Source organism: Mesoplodon bidens, assembly GCF_964165515.1.
Source record: "Mesoplodon bidens genome assembly, chromosome: 11".
NCBI lineage: Eukaryota > Metazoa > Chordata > Mammalia > Artiodactyla > Ziphiidae > Mesoplodon > Mesoplodon bidens.
The window spans coordinates 73560693-73585826 of record NC_138167.1 but is presented as its reverse complement, the minus strand read 5'-3'; the positions used below and the strand labels follow the sequence as shown (position 1 = coordinate 73585826).

Here is a 25134-nt window from a genome sequence, read left to right as displayed (position 1 = left end):
GCTGTACCAATTCACATTCCCACCAGCAGTGCAAGAGTGTTCCCTTTTCTCCATACCCTCTCCAGCATTCACTTTTGACTTGTTAGGTGAAATGATTTCAGATATCTGGAGTACAAAGAGTTCCATATAAAGCTAGTTTTCAGATATCTGAATTATGTCTGTAAAGCAAAATGGTTGCGCATTTTGCTGTCATTTCCATAGCAATATGTCATTTATTTGTAGCTGTGACTTCCAAAGGCTAAATAGTCATAAAGTCAGTTCCATCTTTGGAGCTGGAGCACAGTTGATGATAACCTGACTGAGTTATCACCCTGTATTTCAGTGATCTGTTATAGGAAGAGTTTAGGCCTTTTAGAGCAGAGCTTTGCCACTGATCATTCTTTATGCACATATGGTGTCATTTACCATGTGCTTGGCGTATCTTTGCTTCATAGCTTAGAAATATTTGGTAGGCCTAAGCAGTCTGTTTAGATTCACGTTAGGCCACTTGAGAGTTTTGTGCAATTATAAAATTACTACCTAGGTCAGCATCAGGACGACTTGAAGTGGCAATCCATATGTCAAATAAGGAAGGACTTTTTCATTATTAAACACCAAAAGAGGTAATCAAGTCTTTTTTACTTGGAGATTACTGAACTAAACAGTATTAAGGTAATATAGGTGACATTCAGATGATTTAGATGTTAACTTCCCTAAAGAAAGGGGGCTCAACCAGAAAGCCACTGCCATTTCAACTCTAGGATTCTATTTATGTTTTAGTGAGACTTTTTCCTGCTGCTTGGTTTGCCATCTGTCCTGTATAGCAGCAGTCCCCAACCTTTTTGGCACCAGGGACCAGTTTCGTGGAAGACAGTTTTTTCCATGGATGGGGCGGCAGTGGGGATGGTCCAAGCAGTAATGCGAGCGATGGGGAGCGGCAGATGAAGCTTCGCTCGCTTGCCTGCCACTCACCTCCTGCTGTGCGGCTCGGTTCCTAACAGGCCAAGACCGGTACCGGTCCACAGCCTGGGAGTTGGGGACCCCTGCTGTATAGGTCTCTTTTTAGTGTTCGGGCTTTCCTCTGAGAAGGGAGGTGCATTAGTTACAAAGTTTCACATCAAAGGTTTTAGAAAAGGTGACTGCAAACTATTGCCTTAGTACTGTTTTTTTAAAAAATGTTTTGGTTCCGTTGAAACCCATATAACATTATTTTGAGAGATTGACAAGTAAAAATTAACCTATATTCTATTTAGCTTTTCACAGAGAAATATTCTCATCTGATGTTTCTGAGTGGCTACTTGGCAGACCAAGGAGGAAGTGCAGATGGTTCTACTTATACGCCATCACCATTGGAGTAGCTGCAACTCAGCGTGTTTGGTCAAAGGATAATCCATTTTTTTGTTTTTTGTTTTCATTTGTTTAAAAATTAGAACTGATAATTTTTTAGGATTGCTTTCTTCTTTAATCCATGAAAGACTAAATGTCTTAATGAATTTGTGTAATTTTTGGAGTTGGTGTCTAGTGTCCATTTGAATAAGTGCATCATATCAGAGATTAAGAAAACATGAAAATTAACATACAAAAAAGAGATCTGTATCCTTCGAACTTCTTTACTTGTTCACTAAACAAAACTTTTTTTGAACAAAACAAGTTATACACTTAAAATATATATTTTTTAAGTTTAGTAGATTTAATTCCCAAAGTTGGTCTGTTAGTTATCTGTGGTGAATAACAAATTACAGCAGAGTCTCTGTTGGTGAGGGGTTAGGGCATTGCTTGGCTGAGTGCTTCTGGCTCAGGGTCTTTCATGAGTCGAGGTGTCAGCCAGGGCTACAGTGGTCTGAAGGCTGGATTGGAGCTGGAGGGTGGCTCACCCTCAGGGTAAGAACCTTTGCTTCTCACCACTGGACCTTCCATGGATGCTTGAGTGTCTCCATGACATGGCTGCTGGCTGCCACAAGGGAGCCAGCAGGAAGCGGCAGTGCCTTCCATGACCGAGGCTCCAGAGCCATGCAGTCGTTTCCACCTTTTCTGTATAAATGAGTCATTAAGTTTAGCCCACACTCAAGGGGAGGAGAATTAGTCTTTACCTTTTGAAGAGAGTGTCAAAGATTTCGTGAACATTTTCAAAACCATCACAGTTGGCCTGAAAGGGACATAGCATCTATTTAACTGCCCCCGAAAGCTTCAAAACTTTAAATAAGCTTACATCTGATCCTAAGGTATCCAAATCGAAGTTTAAGATACAGACTACTAAAATTCAAATGTAGAGTTGTAGAATGTTGAACTGGAAGGGGCCTGGTTCTGCCCTGTCGTGACAAAAGAAGAAACTGGGGTGGAGGAGGTGACGTGTAATAGTGGTTGTCAGGCCTGTTGTTGACATTCTCTCTTGGCTTTGGAGAGGTTCCCTTTCTGTTGTACTCAGGTTCATGTTCTCCATGTTCTGCATCGGACTCAAAATTCCTTTTTCCTTCTCTCTCTCTTGTGTGTGGAGAACTGAGAACTAGATCATTAAAGTTTAACTAGACAAGTACCCCTGGTTCTCTTTTCTCTGTGCAGCTAAAGGAAGAATTTTAATGCAAACATAACTTTCCCCTTCACTCCTCTGCCAAGAGAGGTTTAGTGAGATTATGCTGTATTTCTTGATACGGCAGAATGCCAGGCAAATGTGTGAAGGAGTAAGCCTTAGTACCATATGGAAGCTACAAAGACCTGCGTTGCCGGCTGCCACCTTGAAACACTTAAAGATAAGTGGGTTTCTTAAACCTAAGTGTGCTCTTGGTTTTATAAAAATCTCTTTAAAAACCTGTATCAAGTAGGGCTTGATATCTCTAGAATAGTGAAGTAAAACATCCATTAAGAAAAATTCTTTTAGCCTGAAGGTGCATGATTTGACACTTCTCAGAGAAATTAATCTTGTGGCAAAACTAATTGGGGTTCTGTTTATTTTCAGCCATACATATTTTCTGATGTACTGCTCTGCCTGTTTTGTCTTGTTTCGTTTTGTTTTTTTCAGTTTGCCTTTGTAACTGTGACCAGTGTCTCCACTATACCTCCCTACTTCCTTTCTCATGATGAAAATCATAGGATACTTTAAATTATAGAAGACTGTACACATACAAAAAGTGCTTGAGAATGTTTGTTTTCCTCTTCCTAATCAAAATTTCTGTTTCAGGTTCTTCTGCAGCTTGGGCTATGGCTGCCAATGCCAGATGGCACCATTTCTGAGAAAAGAGCTAGCTTTTGCTTAGAAGTAATACCCACAAACAATGCCAAATTAGCATAAGCAAATGTCAGTGAGTTAACACAAAGCCAGCACTCATTCTATCTTTTCTTTCCTTCCTAGGCCATGGGTGTTGAGAGTGACCAGGAAATCGTGCAGATGATTGGAACGGAGGAGCACGTGATGGCTGCATTTGGGCCCAGTTTGGAAGAGTGCCAGAAAGCTCAGATTTTCACACAGATGCAGGTGTGTCTTTTCATGTTGTCCTTTGCTACGAAAGGGAATTGGAGATTTAATGCTCCTCATTGATAAAGCATCAGATGCAGTGACTTTTAAGGGTATAGGTTTGGGGAGGATGTTGGGGAGATGGGAGGAGTGGTAGAGAAGCTTCTTTGACTCATTATTTGAGGGACTGGAGGAAGGAGTTTGCCTAGACAAATTATCAGCCTTTGGTGTGTAACTTAGAAGCAGGGGGGCCAAGAGGCTTTTGTTCTGATAGAATAGCAAGTACTCTTCTTTTCCTTATTTGCCTGAGTGATACAGGTTTTTAAACTACAGCAACTCTAGTGTAGAAGGTTTTTTTTTCATGTGTTTCTCTTTAATATTCCTTTTTATTCCCTACTTCCAGTTGCCTTCAGCATCCAGTTGTATGTGGTCTGTATCCCTTTTCCTGAATTCCCAGTGTGTCCAGCAAGAAACACCCAGGTTTAGAACCCCTTTACTACCACAGAGCCGTCGTTGACCTGCCTTGGGCACTACCAGTTGGAACCTGTGGATTGTAGGACAAGACTCAAAGATGAAGTTAGGGAACTGTATATATAATCAAAATAATTACACTTCCCTTTCTGTGTGACAGGGAGCCCTAATTGCCATACTTAGGATTTTTAGTTATACATTTGTAAAGTGCTTTCCTAAGTGTAAATCAATAGTGACATTCCTCATAGTCATCCTGGGAGGTAGGAATTCCTTACTGTAGAAGCACAATGGACAATTATATATCCATCCATATATTTATTGTCTGTTCTGTGGGTTGCTTACAAGGTATAAATTCCATGCTGCTTTTTTCTTGTCACCCAGGATGTTATTAGAGATAGTATCTTATATCTGTTAGTATGTGTTCTGAAAAGTCAAACCAGTCTTGATATTTTCATAGACTGAGCCAAACATTTTGGAAGGTTGATTGTCATATGTAAGTACATATAATTCAAAAGCACAAATCAGTAGGGATTATTCTTATCACTGCCTTCTTTTTCTGTAGTTAATTTACAGTCAACTCTAGTTATCAGGCAGGCAGCATCAGGAAAAGTTGTTTGGATTTAGGAGATTCTAATTTTGCTCTTCATTGAAAGTGAAATATTTAGTGAATATGCATTTTTGTTATAAACTGAAATTACGTTGTCCAAGGGCTCCAAGAACGTGAAGAGAAAATGTTAAGCAACACCGAGGAATTGGCTCAATTTTGGAAGACGCACTCTATGCTTTAAAGCTGTATAATGCCTTGGAAGAACGATTTACCTTAATGCTACCCCCGTGGATTCAGTGAGATCCATTATTCATTTATTACAAACATCATCATTGTTGGTCAGATAACCTTTTCACTGTAAAGCTATTTGAGCAGGGGCTAAACAGTGGGTTGGAAAAACATTCGTTTATTTCTCTTAAATAGGTACTGACAGAAAATTTTAGCTAATGGAGCTAGAAAAGTTCAGTTAAAAGATGAGGAGAGGGCCTCCCTGGTGGCGCAGTGGTTGAGAGTCCGCCTGCCAATGCAGGGGATACGGGTTCGTGCCCCGGTCCGGGAGGATCCCATGTGCCGCGGAGCAGCTGGGCCTGTGAGCCATGGCCACTGAGCCTGCGCATCCGGAGCTTGTGCTCCGCAGCGGGAGAGGCCACAGCAGTGAGAGGCCCGCGTACCGCAAAAAAAAAAAAAGATGAGGAGAATGTGCAGTTATTTAACTTAAGAAAGACAAATGTTCCTAACGTGAGAAAGACAAACAGGAAGTAGAAGTTTGAGATGGCTTGTTCTCTGAATGCTGGATTAAAGCAAAGATTAATTATTTGCAACTGATGAAAGGTAACAGAGGCACGGGTAATCCAAAATGGTTGATAAATTGAACATATGAGTTACGGTAACATGAATATTTTATGTTATTCTAATCGAAAATGTAGCAAGTACACTTTATCTTACGTAATAGAACTTTTTTTTTTTTTTTTTTTTTTTTTTTTGAGGTACATGGGCCTCTCACTGTTGTGGCCTCTCCCGTTGCAGAGCACAGGCTCCAGACACGCAGGCTCAGCAGCCATGGCTCACGGGCCCAGCCGCTCTGCGGCATGTGGGATCTTCCCAGACCGGGGCACGAACCCGTGTCCCCTGCATCGGCAGGTGGACTCTCAACCACTGCGCCACCAGGGAAGCCCCGTAATAGAACTTTTGACGACATGGCACTTTAGTGGATTGCTTAAAATCTGTGTTTTGTTTTGTCTTTAATGCTTCCCTTTTCAGTGATTCCTCCACTTCTGCTCACAAAGCCTTTTTGCTGTTACATTGGTCATGGATGTTTTACATTTTCATTGCCAGGGGCTCTGATAAATAGAGAAGAAATTAGTTATTACCTTTTTGGGAGGATAGGATGCACTAGGGGTGTCATCTTGGCCTGTTTATGAACAGATTGGGCTCTTACCCTAACCCTCACACTGTGAACCCCTGGCAACTTTATTAGGTATTCTAGGGAAAAGGTGGCTTTCTGCTACATCGGAAAGAATACCAGGCTCCCCTGTGTTCCTCTGTTTCTTCCTCAAAGAAGTGAAGAATCTATAGCCTCTTTCCCAAGGGAACTAGAAGACCAAAATTTAATGAAGACAGCTCAGTTTAGGGAAAACTGAAGTACCTATCTATTCGTGGTTCCCACCAACTGCTGACTTGCCTCAGTTAGTTACTTACTTACTACTTACTTCTAGGTTACCCACAGCTTGTGTTTTAAAGGTCTTAAGTTTATTTTACACTCTAAATGACCTTTTTTTTAACCAGGGGAGATTCCTAGATTTGATGTCCAGTCTTAACAGAGGAGTTCCATTTAGTTCTAGGCACTATTTTAGTCATTAGGAATCGAGGAAAAAGACGACATATCATCTAGTAAGGGAGCCATACAGGTAAATAGACAATTAAAATATAGTGTGATCTGAACATGAATGGAAGTACTCAATTCTTTATATATAAGGAATTAAAATAACACAGAGAAAGGAGTGTGGTTAGGAGAGGCTTCAAAGAGGAAGTGATACCTGATCTAGGTTTTGCAGCATAGAGAAGAAATTTCCCAGGCAGGTAAATGGGGACAGGAATTCCAGGATAAAGAATCATCCCTTTCTTCTAACTGAAAACCAGTTAAAAAAAAAAAAAAGCATTCATTGCTTTTACAAAATAATAACCACATTATCCTCTTCTTTTCAAACTTTTTTTTATGGAAAAATTTCAACATGTGCAAAGTATACGGAATAGTATTATGAACCCCGTGTGCCTATCACCCAGCTTCAACAATTAAAAACAGTTTGCCATTCTTGTTTCATCTAAATCTCTACCTCCTCCTCACCTATTACTTGATTAGTTTTTAATATTTCATTTTTTAGGTAAAATGTATATACACTGATAAGTACAAATCTTAATTGTATAATTTTTATAAGATATAGAATACTTCCATTACCCCGGAAAGTTCCCTCATGCCCCTCCTAGTTAGTTTTCACCTCTGTTATCTTCTTCCCCCACTGATCTTATTTTTTCACCATAGATTAGTTTTGCCTGTTCTAGAATTTTATATATGGAATTATACAGTGTATACTTCTTGGTGTCCAGCTTTGTTTGTGGAGTGTATTGTCTTAGATTCAGCCAAGTTGTTCCTCTTTATGTCATCTATCCATGTGGTCTGTTCCTTTTTATTGCTTTTTTGTTTTCTGTGTGTTTTTTTTGTCTTTTTTTTTTTTTTTTTTTTTTAAATTTGGCCACACTGCGCAGCTTGCAGGTTCTTAGTTCCCCGACTAGGGATTGAACCTGCACCCCTGCAGTGAAAGCATGGAGTCCTAACCACTGGACCACCAGGGAATTCCCATGTTCCTTTTTATTGCTGAGTAGTGTTCCATTGTTTGAATATACCACAGTTTGTTATCTTTTCCTGTTGATGGACGTTTGGTTTGTTTCACTCTTTTCCTGTTATGAATAAAACTGCCGTAAACGTTTGTGTACAAGACTCTGCCTGAACAGTTTGGCATTTCTCTTAGATAAATACCTAGGTGTAGAATTGCTGGATCAAAAAGCGGTCGTGTATGTAACTTTTATAAAGTTGGAACTGCCAGATCTTTTTCCAAAGTGATGGTACCATTTTGCAGTCCCCCCAGCTGTGTCTGAGAGTTCTGATTGCTTCACATCCTCACCAACATTCAGTGTTGTCAGTCTTTTTTAACTTTAGCTGTTCTAGTGGGTGTTTGGTGGTATCTCATTGTGGTTTTAATCATGCATTTTCCAGATGACAAAGGATGTTGAACACTTTTTCATGTGCTTATCGACTTCCTTTGTGAGGTGTCTGTCCAAATCTTTCGCTCGTTTTCCTTATTGAATTGCCTTTTTATTATTGAATTTCAGAGTCCTCTTTAAAAAATATAAATATAAAAAAATAAAATTAAAATTAAAAAATATATATACATATATCCTGGATATAAATCCCTTGTCAGGTTTATGTATTGCAGGCATTTTCTCCCAGCCCATTACTTCCCTATTCATTATCTTAACTGTGATGAGCAGTTTTTAATTTTGATAAAATCTGATTATCAATAGGGTGTTTTTATTTGTTTTTTTATGGTTATTGATTTCCATTTAAAGAAATCTTTGCCTACCCCAAGAGCAGTAACATATTCTATGTTTTATTCTGGAAGCATTATAGTTTTACTTCTTATGTTTATGTCTAAAATCCATCTTAAACTAATTTTCTATTTGGTGTGAAATAAGGGTCAAGGTTAATTTTTTACTTTATGGGTATTTAGTTGTTTTGACATCATTTATTGAAAAGACTTTCCTTCGCCCATTGAATTGCTTTGGCACTTTTGTCAAAATTCAATTGACCATAAAAGTTGGTTTATTTCCACACTTGTTATTCTCTTCCATTGATCCATTTGTCCTTACCCTCGCATCACACTGTCTTGATTACTATAGCTTTATAGTTGAAATCACGTAATGTAAATCCTCTGACTTCTTCAGGATTGTTTCGGCTATTCTTTTTCATTTCCATATATATTTTGGAATCAATCAATTTTTGTTTTTTAGAAAGCCTGCCAGGAGTATAATTAGCAATTATGATATATCTCTTGGTCAGTTTGGAGAGAATTTTAACAGTAAGCCATCTTAACACTATTATATGTTCCAGTCCATGAAAATGGCATAACCCTCAATTTATTTAGGTTTTGTTTTCTTTCAGCAATGCTTTGTTGATTTCAGGATAGAGGTCATACATGGTGTAATTCCTTCTTGAGGGGAAAAACTACTACCCCAAAGCGTTAACTATAGACTGTGGTGCTCTGTGGGAGGAAGATTGATGGCTGATACATCTATCTCCTCTGTATTTTCTAAATTTCCTACAATGATCATGTATCAATTTTATAGTAAGAAAACAAATTATAAAATAAAAAGGTAACCAGTATATTAAATAGCATGTAAATGCTACTTTGTCATTGATTTATGACAAATGTTGATTTTTGACTAGGACCAATTCAGCTTTCTCTATAAGCAGGATCCTTGTCTGTTTTGCTTATAGTGTCATGTATGGATAGTTTAACAAATTCTCTCTGATGATGTCATTCAAACATTATTATAAATATATTCTGTTTTTTACAGGCATTAAAATACATAGGGAACAAAGTAAGAAGGCAAAGGATGTGGGGAGGTGGACCAAAGAAAACCAAAATAGAAGAAGCAAGAGAGCTCCTGGCTTCTACCATTCTGACGCATGTACCAGTGAGTAACCCCTTTGCAACTGAATAATGATCATTGTGGGGTCCATGTATTTCTGTTAAAGAATTTTGAATACAAGTTTACATTAATTAAAGTATAGCTCCTTAAGAAAAGAGAGAATCCTAAAGAGGACTCTCCAGTGGACTGCCCTGGAAATAATCTTCCATTATCAATAGTTTATTTGTACTTAGAGAATGTTAACTGTATTGTATCATCATCATGTTTACTCTCTCTTGGTTCTTATTTCAATCCAAAATTACAGTTTTTTTATATTCATGTATATAGTAGCACTGCTATTAGATTTCTCCTTTTGAAGGACAGGGATGGTGTTTTAGATATTTTTAAATAACTTAAAGCGAGCTTACAGTGCCTTGCTCATATGGATACTTTTTTTTAAATTGTGGTAAAATATACATAACATAAAATTTACCTTTTTTAAAAAAATTTTTTTATTTATGTATTTATTTTTGGCTGTGTTGGGTCTTCGTTGCTGCGTGTGGGCTTCCTCTAGTTGTGGCGAGCAGGGGCTACTTTTCGTTGCGGTGCACGGGCTTCTCATTGTCATGGCTTCTGTTGTTGTGGAGCACAAGCTCTAGGCGCATGGGCTTCAGTAGTTGTGGCACACGGGCTCAGTAGTTGTGGCTCATGGGCTCTAGAGCACAGGCTCAGTTATGGCACACAGGCTGGGATCTTCCTGGACCAGGGCTCAAACCCGTGTCCCCTGCATTACGAGGTGGATTCTTAACCACTGCGCCACCAGGGAAGTCCCAAAAATTTACCATTTTTATATGTACATTTCTGAGGCATTAGGTACATTCTCAATGTTATGTTACCATCACTGCCATGGATACTTATTAAAATATTGGATGGGCTTATCTCCTAGACCTTGCTATTGGATGGGCTTATCTCCTAGACCTTATTAAAATATTGGATGGGCTATCTCCTAGACCTATTTATTGCTTGAATTTTAGAGTTCACATTGTCCAGCCTCCTTCACTTACAGTGAAGATGCTCAGGTCTGGCAAAGCTAAATGATTTACCTTTTCATCCAGCTGGTTAGTTGTCAGAGAGAGAGAGAGAGCTAGAATCCCCTCTTCTGACCCTTAATATTTATTTTTTTAATTAACTTATTATTAAACAGAGATCAGCCAAGTTGGCAAGAGTCATTCTTCCCCCACTCCCATTTAATATATATGCTACCCTTTCTAAGTTATAAAATTATGTTAGTCAGACTATCTTGTTAACCAAATAGTCTGGTTTTTGATGAATTAGCATGTGTATTATACATGATGATCTAATTCAGGGATTGCATTCAGGGATTGCAGCCCCTACATTCAGGGGCTGATTATATATAAAGGAAAGTTGAAGGAACTGCAGAAGTGAACAGTGACCACCTAAACTGAATCTTAATGATTGTTTTCTTATTTTGAAACACCTTATTAGCCAAATAATATGGGTCTCTGATTCTGCCCTTTGGCTGCCACTCATTTATGTTTATCCTTGATCTAATTCAAAGAATTAGAAAACTCTTAATGTTAAAGCTGTGTCTGAACTGAATTTTAGGTGATTAGAAAAACAGTTTAAAACTCAAAATAGCAAAAATGAGTAGTGGAAACAACAAGGGCTTTAGAGCCAGAGAGACAAGGGTTCAAACTGGGTTTCTTAACTTCCTAGCTGATTTACTTTGGGCAAATCTTCACTTTTCTAAGCTTCAGTTTTCTCATCTGAACAATGAAACTAATACCATTGTGCCAATTCAGTGATAGGGTGCACATAAAGCTCCATGGTTTGCTGGCTCCCAGACATGGCCATCACGTCTCCATTGGGGCCTCACTTAGCTTTGTACAACAGCTGAGGAGACCTTTTGGTTAAAGAGCCTTAGCTGATAGAATGCTGGCTATACCGAAATTTATTTATGTAAATTGATAAAGCTGAACATTGGTACTTTTGTGTGGTTGCAGTGGGCCTAAGCTACCGTTTTTATAGTTTTGTTAGGGCTTCCCTGGTGACGCAGTGGTTAAGAATCCACCTCGTAACACAGGGGACACGGGTTCGAGCCCTGGTCCAGGAAAATCCCACATGCTGTGGAGCAGCTAAGCCCGTGAGCCACAACTACTGAACCAGCGTGCTACAACTACTGAAGCCCGCGTGCCTAGAGCCTGTGCTCCGCAACAAGAGAAGCCACCGCGATGAGAAGCCTGTGCACTGCAATGAAGAGCAGCCCCTGCTCACCGCAACTAGAGAAAGCCCGCGCACAGCAACGAAGACCCAATGCAGCCAAAAATAAATAAATAAAATAAATAAATTCTTTTAAAAAAGAAGTTTTGTTATATATGATCCAGTGAGGAGTAAAGTCAGAATAGATAAACCAAGAAAAGACCTTCATTTTCCAGAATGGTTTAGGACAATATTTACCTAAGAATACTGTTAGAGGTGATTTTAGATGATATAAGGACATTTTTCTTTAAATAATTATGTACTTATTAGAAAAAATACAACTAGCACATTAAATCCATTTCTGTGGTATTTAGGATTTTATGGTATTATTGTATAGATGAAGCTTACTTAAAAATTAGTTGTTTAAAGTTGACAAAAAATATTAAATAATTAGTACTTTAAGTGTTACAGAGATATGATAGTAATCATGATGGTGGTACTTGAATGACTAAAATGTAGAAAGCACTGGTTCAGATGTATGTACATAGAGGGAGAGAGATGGGCAGGATGCTCAGCAGTCCCTGCACTTGTACTTGAGGCTTTGGCTCCGAAGCCCAGCCTCTCAGTTCCTTGGAAGTGAGAGTTTTTCAGACTACGTAGTAGAGTCAGCATCACCTGGGAACTTGCCAGAAGTTCTTGGACTCTACCATAGACATACTGAGTCAGACACTCTGGGAGTGGGGCCCAGCAGTCTGTTCTAACAGGCCCTGCAATAATTATGATGCACACTAAAATTTGGAAACCACTGCTCTAAGGGTTTCCCCAAGATGCCTAAGACCTCTTTTTCCTCCAAGGTAATATTAAAAGGACTCCAGAGTTTTGGCGATAACAATTCTGTTTCAGTGTTCCAAGCTCATTTGGTAGGTCTTTTTTCTCTCCCTCTTTCAGATAGTTCACAAAGGGATAATGGAACTATTATTGGCATTCTACCAAAAAGTGATGTCAGCTACTAGATTAAAGGATTCCCACTCTCTATATCAGTAGGAAAAATGGGCTCAGTATTAACTTATTTTTTCAATTTAGACCTAAGGTTTACTTTTCAGCATATATTAGTTTAAAAAGTGGGGAACGGCAAAATGAGTTAATGTTCAAGTGCCTTTTAAAGTGTAGTGGGGCATCTGCTGTAAATATCCATGTTTATTTCTACTTATAAATGTCTTGGGAGAGTCTCCCACTATTTATGCAAAATAAACACGTGATACGGACTTTGTTAAAAGTTGAAAATTTGGTTAATGAAAATTTGCTTCATTTTTTTCATTAACAAAATAAGTAAATACAACTAGAAGAGTTACATGTTCAATGTAACTCACCACATTAAAATCAGAAAAAAAAATAAATTAGATGTATCTGAATGGAGGACCATACAGTTTGTAAATACCAACTGAGAATGTAAATTACTTATAGCTACTCAAAGACTGGGTTCTTCTGCTCAGTGTTGTGGTAGTTGGTGTTAGGGTTGTAGGGTTTTTTGGTTTGTTTGTTTGAGGATGGACCAGAGACTTTTCTTTTTGAAGATCTAGATTTATTCCAACCTTTCTTATTGATGTAATTGTTTTGTGGGTACAAGATGACAAAATAGCTTTTAGGGCTGCTTTTTCTCTTACCACATTCCAAAATTAACACATTTCTTTTAACACATTCTAAAGTTCTCAGTAATAGAAAGGGGATAAATTGACCTAATGAAGACGTGAAACTTCCTTTGAAGGAGAATGAACTTTTGGAAACATATACAGAGTTTCTAACATCCTATATCATTTAGTGTAATTCCTTAGCAGCAGCAGAAAAACGTGTGAAGGAGACCAGTTGCTGTTCTTTAATCTGTCGTAGTGATAAACTTAATAGGATACCATTGGGATCTTACTCAATGATTAAGGAAAGTAAAACAGAAATTTTATAATATGAATTTTCTATAGACAAGCCTATAAAATGTTCCTTAGAATTGGCAGAAGCTTAGTCCATACTCTCAGAACTCATCGTTCAGGTTGTAGAGAAAGAATTTACCTAGTTACCTAAGGTTTTTGTCTCCCCAAACAAACCAGTGCAATGATTTAACCAGTTCTGATTTAACTTACTGATTGGGCGAGATTTGTTTATGTAGATTTCAGTTGTAGAAGAGAAGATTGAATAGAACATTTGAAGCAAATTTATTCATCAGTCTGTTGATTCATTCCGTAGATATTTGGTGAGTCCTGACAATATACCATTCCTGTTATTTATTGCTGCATAACAAACATTTCCAAAATTTAATGGCTTGAGATAACTGTTTATTGCTCTCTCTCATGGTTCTCTGGTTTGACTGGGCTCAGTGGTGCGGGAGGAGGTTCTCAGTTTGGGTCTCATGAAGTTGCAGACAGATAGCAGCTGAGGATGGAGTCATCCAAAGGCTCGACTGGGGTGGACATCCAAGATACGTCTTCACTCATATCTCTGGCTCCTCATTGCTTTTCCAAGTGGCCCTTTTCTCCCCAACAAAGTGTTCTAGACTTCTCACATGGTACTTCAGGACTTTAAGAAAAAGGAAGTGGAAACTTCTAGTTTACAGGCCAACCCAAAGCGGGTGATGGACTCCACCTCTTAATGAAGGAATGGCATAAAACATATAGGGAGGGAAGGAGTTGATGGTGGTCATCTTTGAAGAAAAGCTACCACAGGTATTGAGTACAAAGATGAAAAGTCATCATCTCAGCTCTCAGGAAGTTTATAGACTAGTTGAATTTCTTTGAATAGGGAGAATCAAAACAATTCATTATTTTCTTACTTAAATATGATAACATTGACTGTTTTCTTGAGGCACCTTAAATTTTAATGTGCATTGTCTCAAAAATTTTCTCTGATTTCTGAATTACAGGTTAAAGAATTCAATTTCCGAGCCAAGTGTATCTATACTGCAGTGATGGTGCGAAGAGTAATTCTGGCCCAAGGAGATAATAAAGTTGACGACAGAGATTATTATGGTAACAAGCGATTGGAGTTGGCAGGACAGGTGATTTAATTATTTTATGTCAGGAATCTTATTTTATTTTCCTCAATAAAAATTAATTTAGTGTTCATTTTAGATAGGAGGAAGAGATGGTTGAATGGAATATAGGTTTTGTATATTTGGAGTATAAACATTCACACATGACTTACTATCTCTGACTTAACAATTGCTATGAAAACTCTTAGTTCTTTAAATATGTTAATAGTGTTACCTATATTATATCTTTTTTTTTTTTTTTTTTTTTTCTTTTTGTGGTATGCGGGCCTCTCACTGTTGTGGCCTCTCCCGTTGCGGAGCACAGGCTCCGGACGCGCAGGCCCAGCGGCCACGGCTCACGGGCCCAGCCGCTCCGCGGCATATGGGATCCTCCCAGACCGGGGCACGAACCCGTATCCCCTGCATCGGCAGGCGGACTCTCAACCACTGCGCCACCAGGGAGGCCCTATATCTTTTTTTGAGATGTTTACCCTCATTCTGTTTAATGTAGGACGTGATGTATGGCTTTAAGTAATATCATTTATTCAGTTAACAAATATTTATTAAACTCCTATCGTGTGCCAGGCATAGTTCTAGAAACTGGTATACAGGGAAAATAAGACAGACAAAGGTCCCTTTTCTCTTAGTCCATATAGTCTAGTGAGAGAGATAGATGATAGACAATAAACAAGTAAACAATCCCCTAACTTTTTTGGTGATGTAGTAGAAGTAGGTTAGTGAGGACATCTTTTATCTCATTTTCAGTCTTAGCCTGATAAATTTTATCTTATTTTGAGAGTATGTATCCCCTTCAACTGGGTAACAGGTGTCTAAAACTTTGAAACTTCATGTTTCAGCATTTAAATCAGAAATTCCCTTTAAATCAAATAGCTAGAATATAGACCTGGCTGCTTTTGATATTTTCTCTCTGTTTTATTTATTTATTTATTTAGTTGGTTGGTTGTTGGTTGCACTGGGTCTCAGTTGTGATGGGTCTTAGTTGCGGCAGGCAGGCTCCTTACTTGTGGCTCCAGGGCTCTTTAGTTGCAGTTTGCCAGCTCCTTAGTTGCAGCACGTGGGCTCCTTGTTTGCAGCAGGCGGATTCCTTACTTGTGGCATGCAAACTCTTAGTTGCGGCATGCGTGTGAGATCTAGTTCCTTGACCAGGGATTGAACCCAGGCCCTCTGCATTGGGAGTGCAGAGTCTTATCCACTGTGCCACCAGGGAAGTCCCTACCTTTGGTTTTAAAAAAGTGTCTTGGTGTGGTGGTCTCTGTTAATATCCTACTTAGGGTTCACTAAGTTCTTAAGTCTGTAAATTTATGTCTAACCAAATTTGAGACATTTTTAGTCTTTATTTCTTCAAATGTCTTTTTTGTACTATTCTCTCTTCTCCTTCTGACTCAGATTATATTGTTAGACCCTTTGGTATTAAGGCTCTTGATTTTTTTTCAGTTTTACTCTCTTCTTCAGATTGGATAATTTCTGTTGATCTATTTTCAGGTTCCTTACTTTTTCTTATGTTGTCTCTAATATGCTATTACACTCATCCAGTTAATTTTTTAGTTTAGATATTGTATTTTTCAGTTGTAGAAATTACATTTGGGTATTTTTTCTCTACTGAGATTTCTTGTTTGTTTATTCATCACAACCATAGTTTCATTTACACCCTTGAACTTTAACAGCTGTTTTAGAATCCTGGTCTAATTCCAACATATCAATCATCTCCGGATCAATCTCTTGATGAAATTTTCTCTTGAGTATGGGTCATGTTCTCCTTTTTCTTCATGTGTGTAACAATCTTGGATTGTATCCTGATGGACATTGTGGATGATGAATGGTAGAGACTCGGGATTCTGTTTTATTCTTCTGAAGAATGTTTTTTGTTTTGTTTTAAGGCATTTAACTTGGCTGTAAACCTCTGAATCCTGTCTCCTTGCAGCAAACAGCTGAAACATTCTGTATAGTTCTTTCAACCATAGCTAGACTGTAAGATGTTCCTTCCCCCATTCTTGTGGTTATTTGTCTTACCAATTTAAGCAAGTATTTTTAATTTTTAAAGAACAATGTTATGATTAAAAAATAATGTAACAGTAAACATTATAAAACAGCAGATATTAAAACTAATAATACACAGTAAAAATGTTTTTAAAACATAACATATTAGCACAGTAAAAAGACTTTCAAACAATTACAAGAAAGTTTACAGTGAAAATGAGTCTTTCTCCCACTCTGACCCCCCCACCCTTTCACCTGACCCAGTTCTCAGTTCCTCCCCCCAGTAATGTTCACTTTTCTCGTCATCTCCTCTATCCTTCCAGAGACACCCTATGCATATACAAATATCTTTATTAACTGGCTTTTTAAAGTTTTACTGTTGGAAACTCATGGCTTGTGGACATTCAGGCCTGTGTGAATTTATGCTAAGTTTTCTGGCCTCATTTGGGGTCCTTTGTCAAGGGCAAGTTTGGAGTCAGGCTTTGCAGTTTTAGGAGAAATCACATAAAGGAACATTTTGTCCTCATTAGTATGAAACGTATATTCAAAGCAGTATGTCTGCTTACTTAGTGGGGATTTAATCATTAAATGTGTGTGTTGCCACAGAAATTGACATATGCCTGCTTTTGTGTATGTGCTTTTTAGTTACGAAAATTTTCATGCATGTAGGACTATATATAACACGTATGTGTGTTTGTGTATTAAGACTCAATAAAGCAGATATTCACATGTCCCAACTCAAGAGTGAACACAGCATTAGTATGTTTGGATCTTTTTATGTGCTTTCTCTGATTCTCACCTGCCCCTCCCATCTGTCTGTTCTGGAGGCTCTGGCCAGGTGCCTGCCTATTTACCTGGTGCAAAGCCATCCCAACACATTCCTGAGCATTTACTGTGAGATTCGGTGAAGCACAGGTCCATTTCCCAGGAGCATCCCTCAGTAGGCCTGAGCTTCATGTGTGAGTTTCAAGATTTTTAAAGCATGAAGTCTTACTCAGAATCCCAATATTGAAACAGATAAAAGTTGAGCCTCTCTGGTTGAGGTGGGGTATAAGGGCTTCTTTCTCTGCCTGTTTCCCCTTCCCCTGAAACTCCTCTGTGAAGTTCATAAACACAGTCTTACTGCTCTACAGAACCAGGTGTAGACTCTTTTTTTCTTGGCCGCGAGGCATGTGGGATCTTAGCTCCCCGACCAGTGATCGATCCCACACCCCCTGCACTGGAAGGTGAAGTCTTAACCACTGGACCGCCAGGGAAGTCCCCAGGTGTATGTAGACTATTTAGCAGGCTTGTCGGGGTCCTTGATGATCTTGCCCCTGTGCACCTTTCCAGCCTCATCTCATGCTAAAGTGAGCCACTCCTTCCCAAACACAGTGTGATGCTCTTTCATCCTTTGAGTTATGTCTTCTGCCTAAGTTGCCCCTCCCTTATTTCCTCTTCTCCTTCCCCATCATGAGGAGCTCCTACGCATTCATCATTCTTTGAATCACCCTCTTTGAAACTACCTGTGAACCCCAGGAGTAGTTAGTAGCTCAGTCGTTTAGGTCTTTATTTGCATGCTGAATTACTGTACAATTCTCTACCTGCTCGCTTCTTTCCCCCTTTAGACTGTAAACTCATTGAGGGCAGGAACCACTTACATTCATATTCATCTCTCTGTCCCCAGATAAAGTACTAGACACCGGAGATACAATAGTGAATGAGACTTGATGGGGCACCTGCTCTCAACAGTGTACATTTTGGTAGAGGAGACAAACAAGGAACAAGTAAACAGTAAATAAATGTGATATTAGATGGTCATAAGTGTTTAAGGCAAACCAAAAACAGACTAATTAATATTACAGTGAGAGTTGGGATGTTGGTTGGGGGAAGGGGTGTTAACTTTATTCTGGATGGTCAGGAAAGACCTCTTTGAAAAAGTGATATATTTTAAGCTCAGCCCTCAGACATTCCAGCTGAGACTTGAGTGAGGAGAAGCCAGTCTCACACAACCTCAGGAACTGCATTCCATCAAGAGACCCGCACAAGCAACATACATCCCCAGGCAGCGCCTGTATTGGAGGAACTGGAAAAGGACCATTGTGGCTGGAGTGTGAGGTTTAGGGGTGGTGAGAGAGGACACTGTAGAACTAGCATCGTAAGCCACGGGAAGAGTTTTGGATTTAATTTCGCATGCAGTGGAAAACCACGAGAGAGTCATAATCGGGGAAGTGACACCATCTGATTTTCAGTTTAAGAGATCTGATTTGGAGGGCTTCCCTGGTGGCACAGTGGTTGAGAGTCCGCCTGCCGATGCAGGGGACACGGGTTCGTGCCCTGATCTGGGAGGATCCCACATGCCGCGGAGAGGCTGGGCCCGTGAGCCATGGCCGCTGGGCCTGCGCATCCGGAGCCTGTGCTCCGCAGCGGGAGAGGCCACAACAGTGAGAAGCCTGCGTACGGCCAAAAAAAAAAAAAAAAAGAGAGATCTGATTTGGAGATGAACAGACCAGGAATGGACCAGTTAGGAGACTCTGCAGTATTCCAGATGACAGTGATGGTGGCTGGAATGATAACAGCAGATATTAATTACCACATCTAAAATGTAAAAAACTGGAATTGAAAAATTAGAGCAGTTTTAGGTTTTGAGAAAAAATTAATGCCTGGAATACTTGGGAAGTTCTGTTTGGTTAACGGCTAATGCCAACAGGTGGGTTTTTGGCCACCTTCAGATTGACCACTGTTCAGGGGATTGTGCGAATCCCCACCACCAACAATTCCAATTTTTACAGTTTTTTATTTGGAAAAGAAATTATGCTGTTAAATGAGTCCTTTAAAAAAAATGTTAGGTGTTTGGAGGACTAAGGAATGGAGTTGAGAGGGGAGAGGAGAGACTGTCCTGTTGCTTAAAAAATTAGAATTAAAAAGAGGGTTCCCATGTGCAAGAAAACATTGCTTTATAAACAATGTAAAGACATAAAAGACATTGTGTTGGCAAAACTGTGTAAAAACAATATCTGCTAATTTCACACCCCGTGGGATGAGGGAGTATAAATGTGCTTCAGCTTTAGATAACAGAGCTGTATCCACTGGCCAAGCGGGTTCACAGAGCTTTCCCTTAGTCTCACTGCCACCAGAGGGCTGGCCGGCCAGCCGCCAATAGAGGTGTTAGCAAAACCTACCGATTTCAGGCTTAATCTTTTCACCTACCTTTTCTTTTTCAGTAATGTGTTCATTATTTGCTGAGCATTAGTCTATTCTTCGTCTGCAAATTTTTTTGTTTCTAATGCAGCTTGCTTTGTATGGGTGAGATATGGAACGGCACCAAAATCCGGCACCCTGGAAAGCCAGGGATTTCCACCCTGTGACAAAAGAATGCCGTCTTGACTTCAGAGATTGCCTAATCCCAGCTGTTCTGATAATGTAATTAAGGCTGCCTAATGTCTTTAATTTTGCAACCAGCTTGTGTGAAAAGGAGAATTTGGCACTCTGAAGGCTTAAACACTAAATAGCAATCTCAAGACGCCTAATTAGAATTCTCTGACATTAAGCTAATTGGTGAAACTGTATTTCAGCAGCTTAATTTCTTTATTAATTTTTTTTAGCATTTTCATTGAAAATCAATTGATGAGCTGTCAGCATTTTTTCTTAAATATAATTTGCTCTTTAGTGCTCCTGTCTTAGGCAGGCTGAAAGGCCTCATGCTAGCAATGAAAGGTATTGAATATTATCACCAGCATTCCATCCCTTTTAATCATTTTACTCTTGACCTAAATAATGTGGCTTATTGTGTGACTTGGCCTTATAGCTTCTCACTGCTCTGTGAACTGGAGAACGTTATTTCTCTTACGTTGAAATTTTAAGGGTGGAGAAATTTATTAATGAGGCATTAGTTTTGTTGAGTGTGCTCTTACATTTTACTTGTTTAGTACCGGGGCATTTCCTTGTGCTTGAATCAGGGGGCTACAACAAATTCAGCTAGGATCCAAAAAAACTTTGTCATAATTTGAGACACAAAAGTCTAAGTGTAAGGAACTAATTAAAATAGAGCTGAGCTTTTGTGGTTTAGGTTAAGGGCATTTGCTTCTGTTGAGGATGCTTATTCAAGTTCCTTTTGCCAGTTTACACAGGAAGTTGCTGAAATGGGCTTCTCCATCCCTCTCCTCCCCTGCACCTGCTTCCATTCCCATATTCTTTCTTCCATGAAGGAAACTGCTGGGTCTGAGTGGAAGATAGGATTAAGCTCTCAGAGGAGGAAGTTTTCTTTTTAGAACACTTCTGACATGGTAAATCAAGTTCAGGATCCTGGCTTTCCCATCTGCAAAGTTGATTTTAGTAGGAAAGATGAAGGACTTGTCTACCTTAAGGGGGAAGAGTGTTAAGTAACATTCCACTTAGGAAATGCTTTCTTCAGCAGTGGCTGGAGGAGACTCACTGGTTTTAATGTCTTCATTTTGAGTCAGAAAACTACCAGTGGGTTATAAGCATTCAAGAATAGTGTGAAATTTGGAAAATCTTTAGCTTACAAGATTTCACTGAACTTCAGAATTCCTGTTTAATTGTATAATGGGTGCATATATAATGTCCCCCAATATTACATTACTGTTTGGTTAGGTAGCTTAGATTACAAATATATCCTACTTTTTTCTTCCTCTATAAAGGAAAAAAAAACTAATATTAATTTTGCAGGGGAATTTAAGTCGTCATAATAATATATTTAATTATTGAAGTATGCCTGCTATTTATTTGTCATAAGCCACTTATTTAGTTTTGCAAATTGTATATAAATGGTGTTCTGGTTATATCTGTTTCTGCATTGCATGGCTTAAGACAATCACCATTTTGTTGTATCTCACAATTTTGTGGGTCAGGAGTTCAGGCAGGATTTGGCTGTGTGATTCTTCTGTTTCACATGGAGCTTGGTTGGTAGTTGTTCTGCTGGAGGTGGTGGGGTGTCTGGAAGGCTGGGCTAAGCTCAGTCTTGACCATTCCAGTGCTGTGGCATCAGAGTGGCTCAGGACTCCAAGTGAGTTTCACATGCACAAGAGAATCTGCGTGGCCTTAATGACCTGGTCTTAAAAGTCACAGCTTCACTTACTTTACTTTATTGAAAAAAGCAGTCACAACCCACACCTGATTTGGGGCAGTAGGGGACATGGGCCACACCTTTCAATGTGTAGTTCAGGGGTCAGCCAGAGAGTTGGGCAAAATTTATATACATAATCTTGGGGTTTTCTCCCAAGATTAAGTTGGTAGTGGATTTGAGGGTGTTGATTTTATTTGTGGTTCTCTCCTTTCTGTGAATTTACTCTCACTTTCCAGCTACCGTGGTGGCTCCGATCTTTTCCCTCTGGTCCTTCAATCCAGTAAAACTGTGGGTCTCTCTCCGAGTTTTAGCTTCGAATGTAGCTTGGACCCTTTTTGTTAATGTGTCCTTCCCTTAGTTGAAAAGCCTTAAAAACAGAAATGCACTTTCGATAAGTGTCAACTTTCCTCCAGTTTCTGCCTGCTTTTACTCTCCAGTGCCTTCAAATAGTTTCAGTATTTTGTCCAGCCCTTATAATTTTTATGAGCAGATGAATCCATCTGATAGGAGCTACTCCATCAATTCTGGAGACAGAACCATCCTAGTCTATTTTTATGACTTTATGATTTGTTTTCCATGGTTACTATGGTTTAATATCATTTATTATATAATTTTTAACATAAAAAGTATAAATAAAATGTCACATATGTAAGCTATGAAGGGGACAAATGAAATCAACACCCTCAAATCCACTACCAACTTAAGTAATTCTTAATAATTGACCATTAATTACCATTTCATTTACTTATATATTTCTTCCTTACTCTGTCTTCTCTTTTCCCCACTATCCTGAATTTGAGTACTTATTATTTTTTTTATTGCATCATTTATTTAAAGATTTTAAAATAGTTTATTACAATATAAGTTTCACTTTTTTTATTGAAGTATAGTTGATTTACAATGTTGTGTTTCAGATGTACAGCAGAGTGATTCAGTTATATATATGTTTGTGTGTTTGTATGTATGTAGATTTATATTCTTTTTCAGATTCTTTTCCATTATAGGTTATTACAAGATACTGAATATAGTTCCTTGTGCTATATAGAAGGTCCTTGTTTATCTGTTTTATATAGTGTAGTATGTATCTGTTAATCCTACGCTCCTAATTTATCCTCTTCCCCCTACCCTTTTCCTTTTTGGTAACCATAAGTTTGTTTTCTATGTCTGTGAGTCTATTTCTGTTTTGTAAATAAGTTCATTTATATCATTTTTTAGATGCCACATAAAAGTGATATCATAAGATATTTATCTTTCTCTGTCTGACTTACTTCACTTAGTATGATAATCACTGGGTCCAACCATGTTGCTTCGGATGGCATTATTTCGTTCTTTTTTATGGCTGAGTAATATTCCATTGTATACATCTACCACATCTTCTTTATCCATTTATCTGTCAATGGACATTTAGGTTGCTTCCATGTCTTGGCTGTTGTAAATAGTGCAGCAGTGAACATTGGGGTGCATGTATCTTTTCAAATTATAGTTTTCTCAGGATATAGGCCCAGGAGTGAGATTGCTGGATCATGTGGTAAGTCTATTTTTAGTTTTTTAAGGAACCTCCATCCTGTTCTCCATAGTGGCTCTACAAATTTACATTCCCACCAACAGTGTAGGAGGGTTTCCTTTTCTCCACACCCTCTCCAACATTTGTTATTTGTAGACTTTTTAATGATGGCCATTCTGACTGCTGTGAGGTAATAACTCATTGTAGTTTTGATTTGCATTTCTCTAATAGTTAGCAATGTTGAGCATTTTTTCATGTGCCTGTTGGCCATCTGTATGTCTTCTTTGGAGAAATGTCTATTTAGATCTTCTGCCCATTTTTTGATTGAGTTGTTTGTTTTTTTGATATTGAGCTGTATGAGCTGTTTGTCTATTTTGGAAATAGAGCTCTTGTTGGTCACATTGTTTGCAATATTTTCTCCCATTCTGTAGGTTGTCTTTTCATTTTGCTGATGGTTTCCTTTGCCGTGCAAAAGCTTTTAAATTTAACTAGGTTCAATTTATTTATTTTTGTTTTTATTTCCATTACTCTAGGAGATGGATCTAAAAAAAAATTGCTGTGATTTATGTCAAAGAGTGTTCTGCCTATATTTTCCTCTAGGATCCAGTCTTACATTTAGGTCTTTAATCCATTTTGAGTTTTTTTTTTTTAATATATAGTGTTAGAGAATGTTTTATTTATTATTTAAATTAATTTTTTTTTGCTTTATAACAAATTTAATCAGTTATACATATACATATGTTTCCATATCCCCTCCCTTTTGCGTCTCCCTCCCACCCTCCCTATCCCACCCCTCCAGGCGGTCACAAAGCACCGAGCTGATCTCCCTGTGCTATGCGGCTGCTTCCCACTAGCTATCTACCTTACGTTTGGTAGTGTATATATGTCCATGCCGCTCTTTCACTTTGTCACAGCTTACCCATCCCCCTCCCCATATCCTCAAGTCCATTCTCTAGTAGGTCTGTGTCTTTATTCCTGTCTTACCCCTATGCTCTTCATGACATTTTTTTTTCTTAAATTCCATATATATGTGTTAGCATACAGTATTTGTCTTTCTCTTTCTGACTTACTTCACTCTGTATGACAGACTCTAGGTCTATCCACCTCATTACAAATAGCTCAATTTCATTTCTTTTTATGGCTGAGTAATATTCCATTGTATATATGTGCCACATCTTCTTTATCCATTCATCCGATGATGGACACTTAGGTTGTTTCCATCTCCAGGCTATTGTAAATAGGGCTGCTATGAACATTTTGGTACATGTCTCTTTTTGAATTATGGTTTTCTCAGGGTATATGCCCAGTAGTGGGATTGCTGGGTCATATGGTAGTTCTATTTGTAGTTTTTTAAGGAACCTCCATACCGTTCTCCATAGCGGCTGTACCAATTCACATTCCCACCAGCAGTGCAAGAGTGTTCCCTTTTTTCCACACCCTCTCCAGCATTTATTGTTTCTAGATTTTTTGATGATGGCCATTCTGACTGGTGTGAGATGATATCTCATTGTAGTTTTGATTTGCATTTCTCTAATGAGTAAAGATGTTGAGCATCCTTTCATGTGTTTGTTGGCAGTCTGTATATCTTCTGTGGAGAAATGTCTATTTAGGTCTTCTGCCCATTTTTGGATTGGGTTGTTTGTTTTTTTGTTATTGAGCTGCATGAGCTGCTTATAAATTTTAGAGATTAATCCTTTGTCAGTTGCTTCATTTGCAAATATTTTCTCCCATTCTGAGGGTTGTCTTTTGGTCTTGTTTATGGTTTCCTTTGCTGTGCAAAAGCTTTTAAGTTTCATTAGGTCCCATGTGTTTATTTTTGTCTTTATTTCCATTTCTCTAGGAGGTGGGTCCAAAAGGATCTTGCTGTGATTTATGTCATAGAGTGTTCTGCCTATGTTTTCCTCTAAGAGTTTGATAGTGTCTGGCCTTACATTTAGGTCTTTAATCCATTTTGAGCTTATTTTTGTGTATGGTGTTAGGGAGTGATCTAATCTCATACTTTTACATGTCCCTATCCAGTTTTCCCAGCACCACTTATTGATGAGACTGTCCTTTCTCCACTGTACATTCCTGCCTCCTTTATCAAAGATAAGGTGACCATATGTCCATGGGTTTATCTCTGGGCTTTCTATCCTGTTCCATTGATCTATATTTCTGTTTTTGTGACAGTACCATACTGTCTTGATTACTGTAGCTTTGT

At 38.6% G+C, this 25134-nt stretch overlaps 1 protein-coding gene across 2 annotated transcripts in view; it reads left to right on the top strand.

Moving 5' to 3' along the window:
- The window catches only part of POLR3B (RNA polymerase III subunit B), a 120766-nt gene that overhangs the window by 25854 nt on the left and 69778 nt on the right, over nucleotides 1-25134 (top strand). For both annotated transcript variants that reach the window (XM_081249645.1, XM_081249646.1), the window contains exons 10-12: nucleotides 3326-3448; nucleotides 9078-9197; nucleotides 14260-14394. In XM_081249645.1, coding sequence (XP_081105771.1) covers nucleotides 3326-3448; nucleotides 9078-9197; nucleotides 14260-14394 — 378 coding nt within the window. The remainder of the gene's footprint in view (nucleotides 1-3325; nucleotides 3449-9077; nucleotides 9198-14259; nucleotides 14395-25134) is intronic.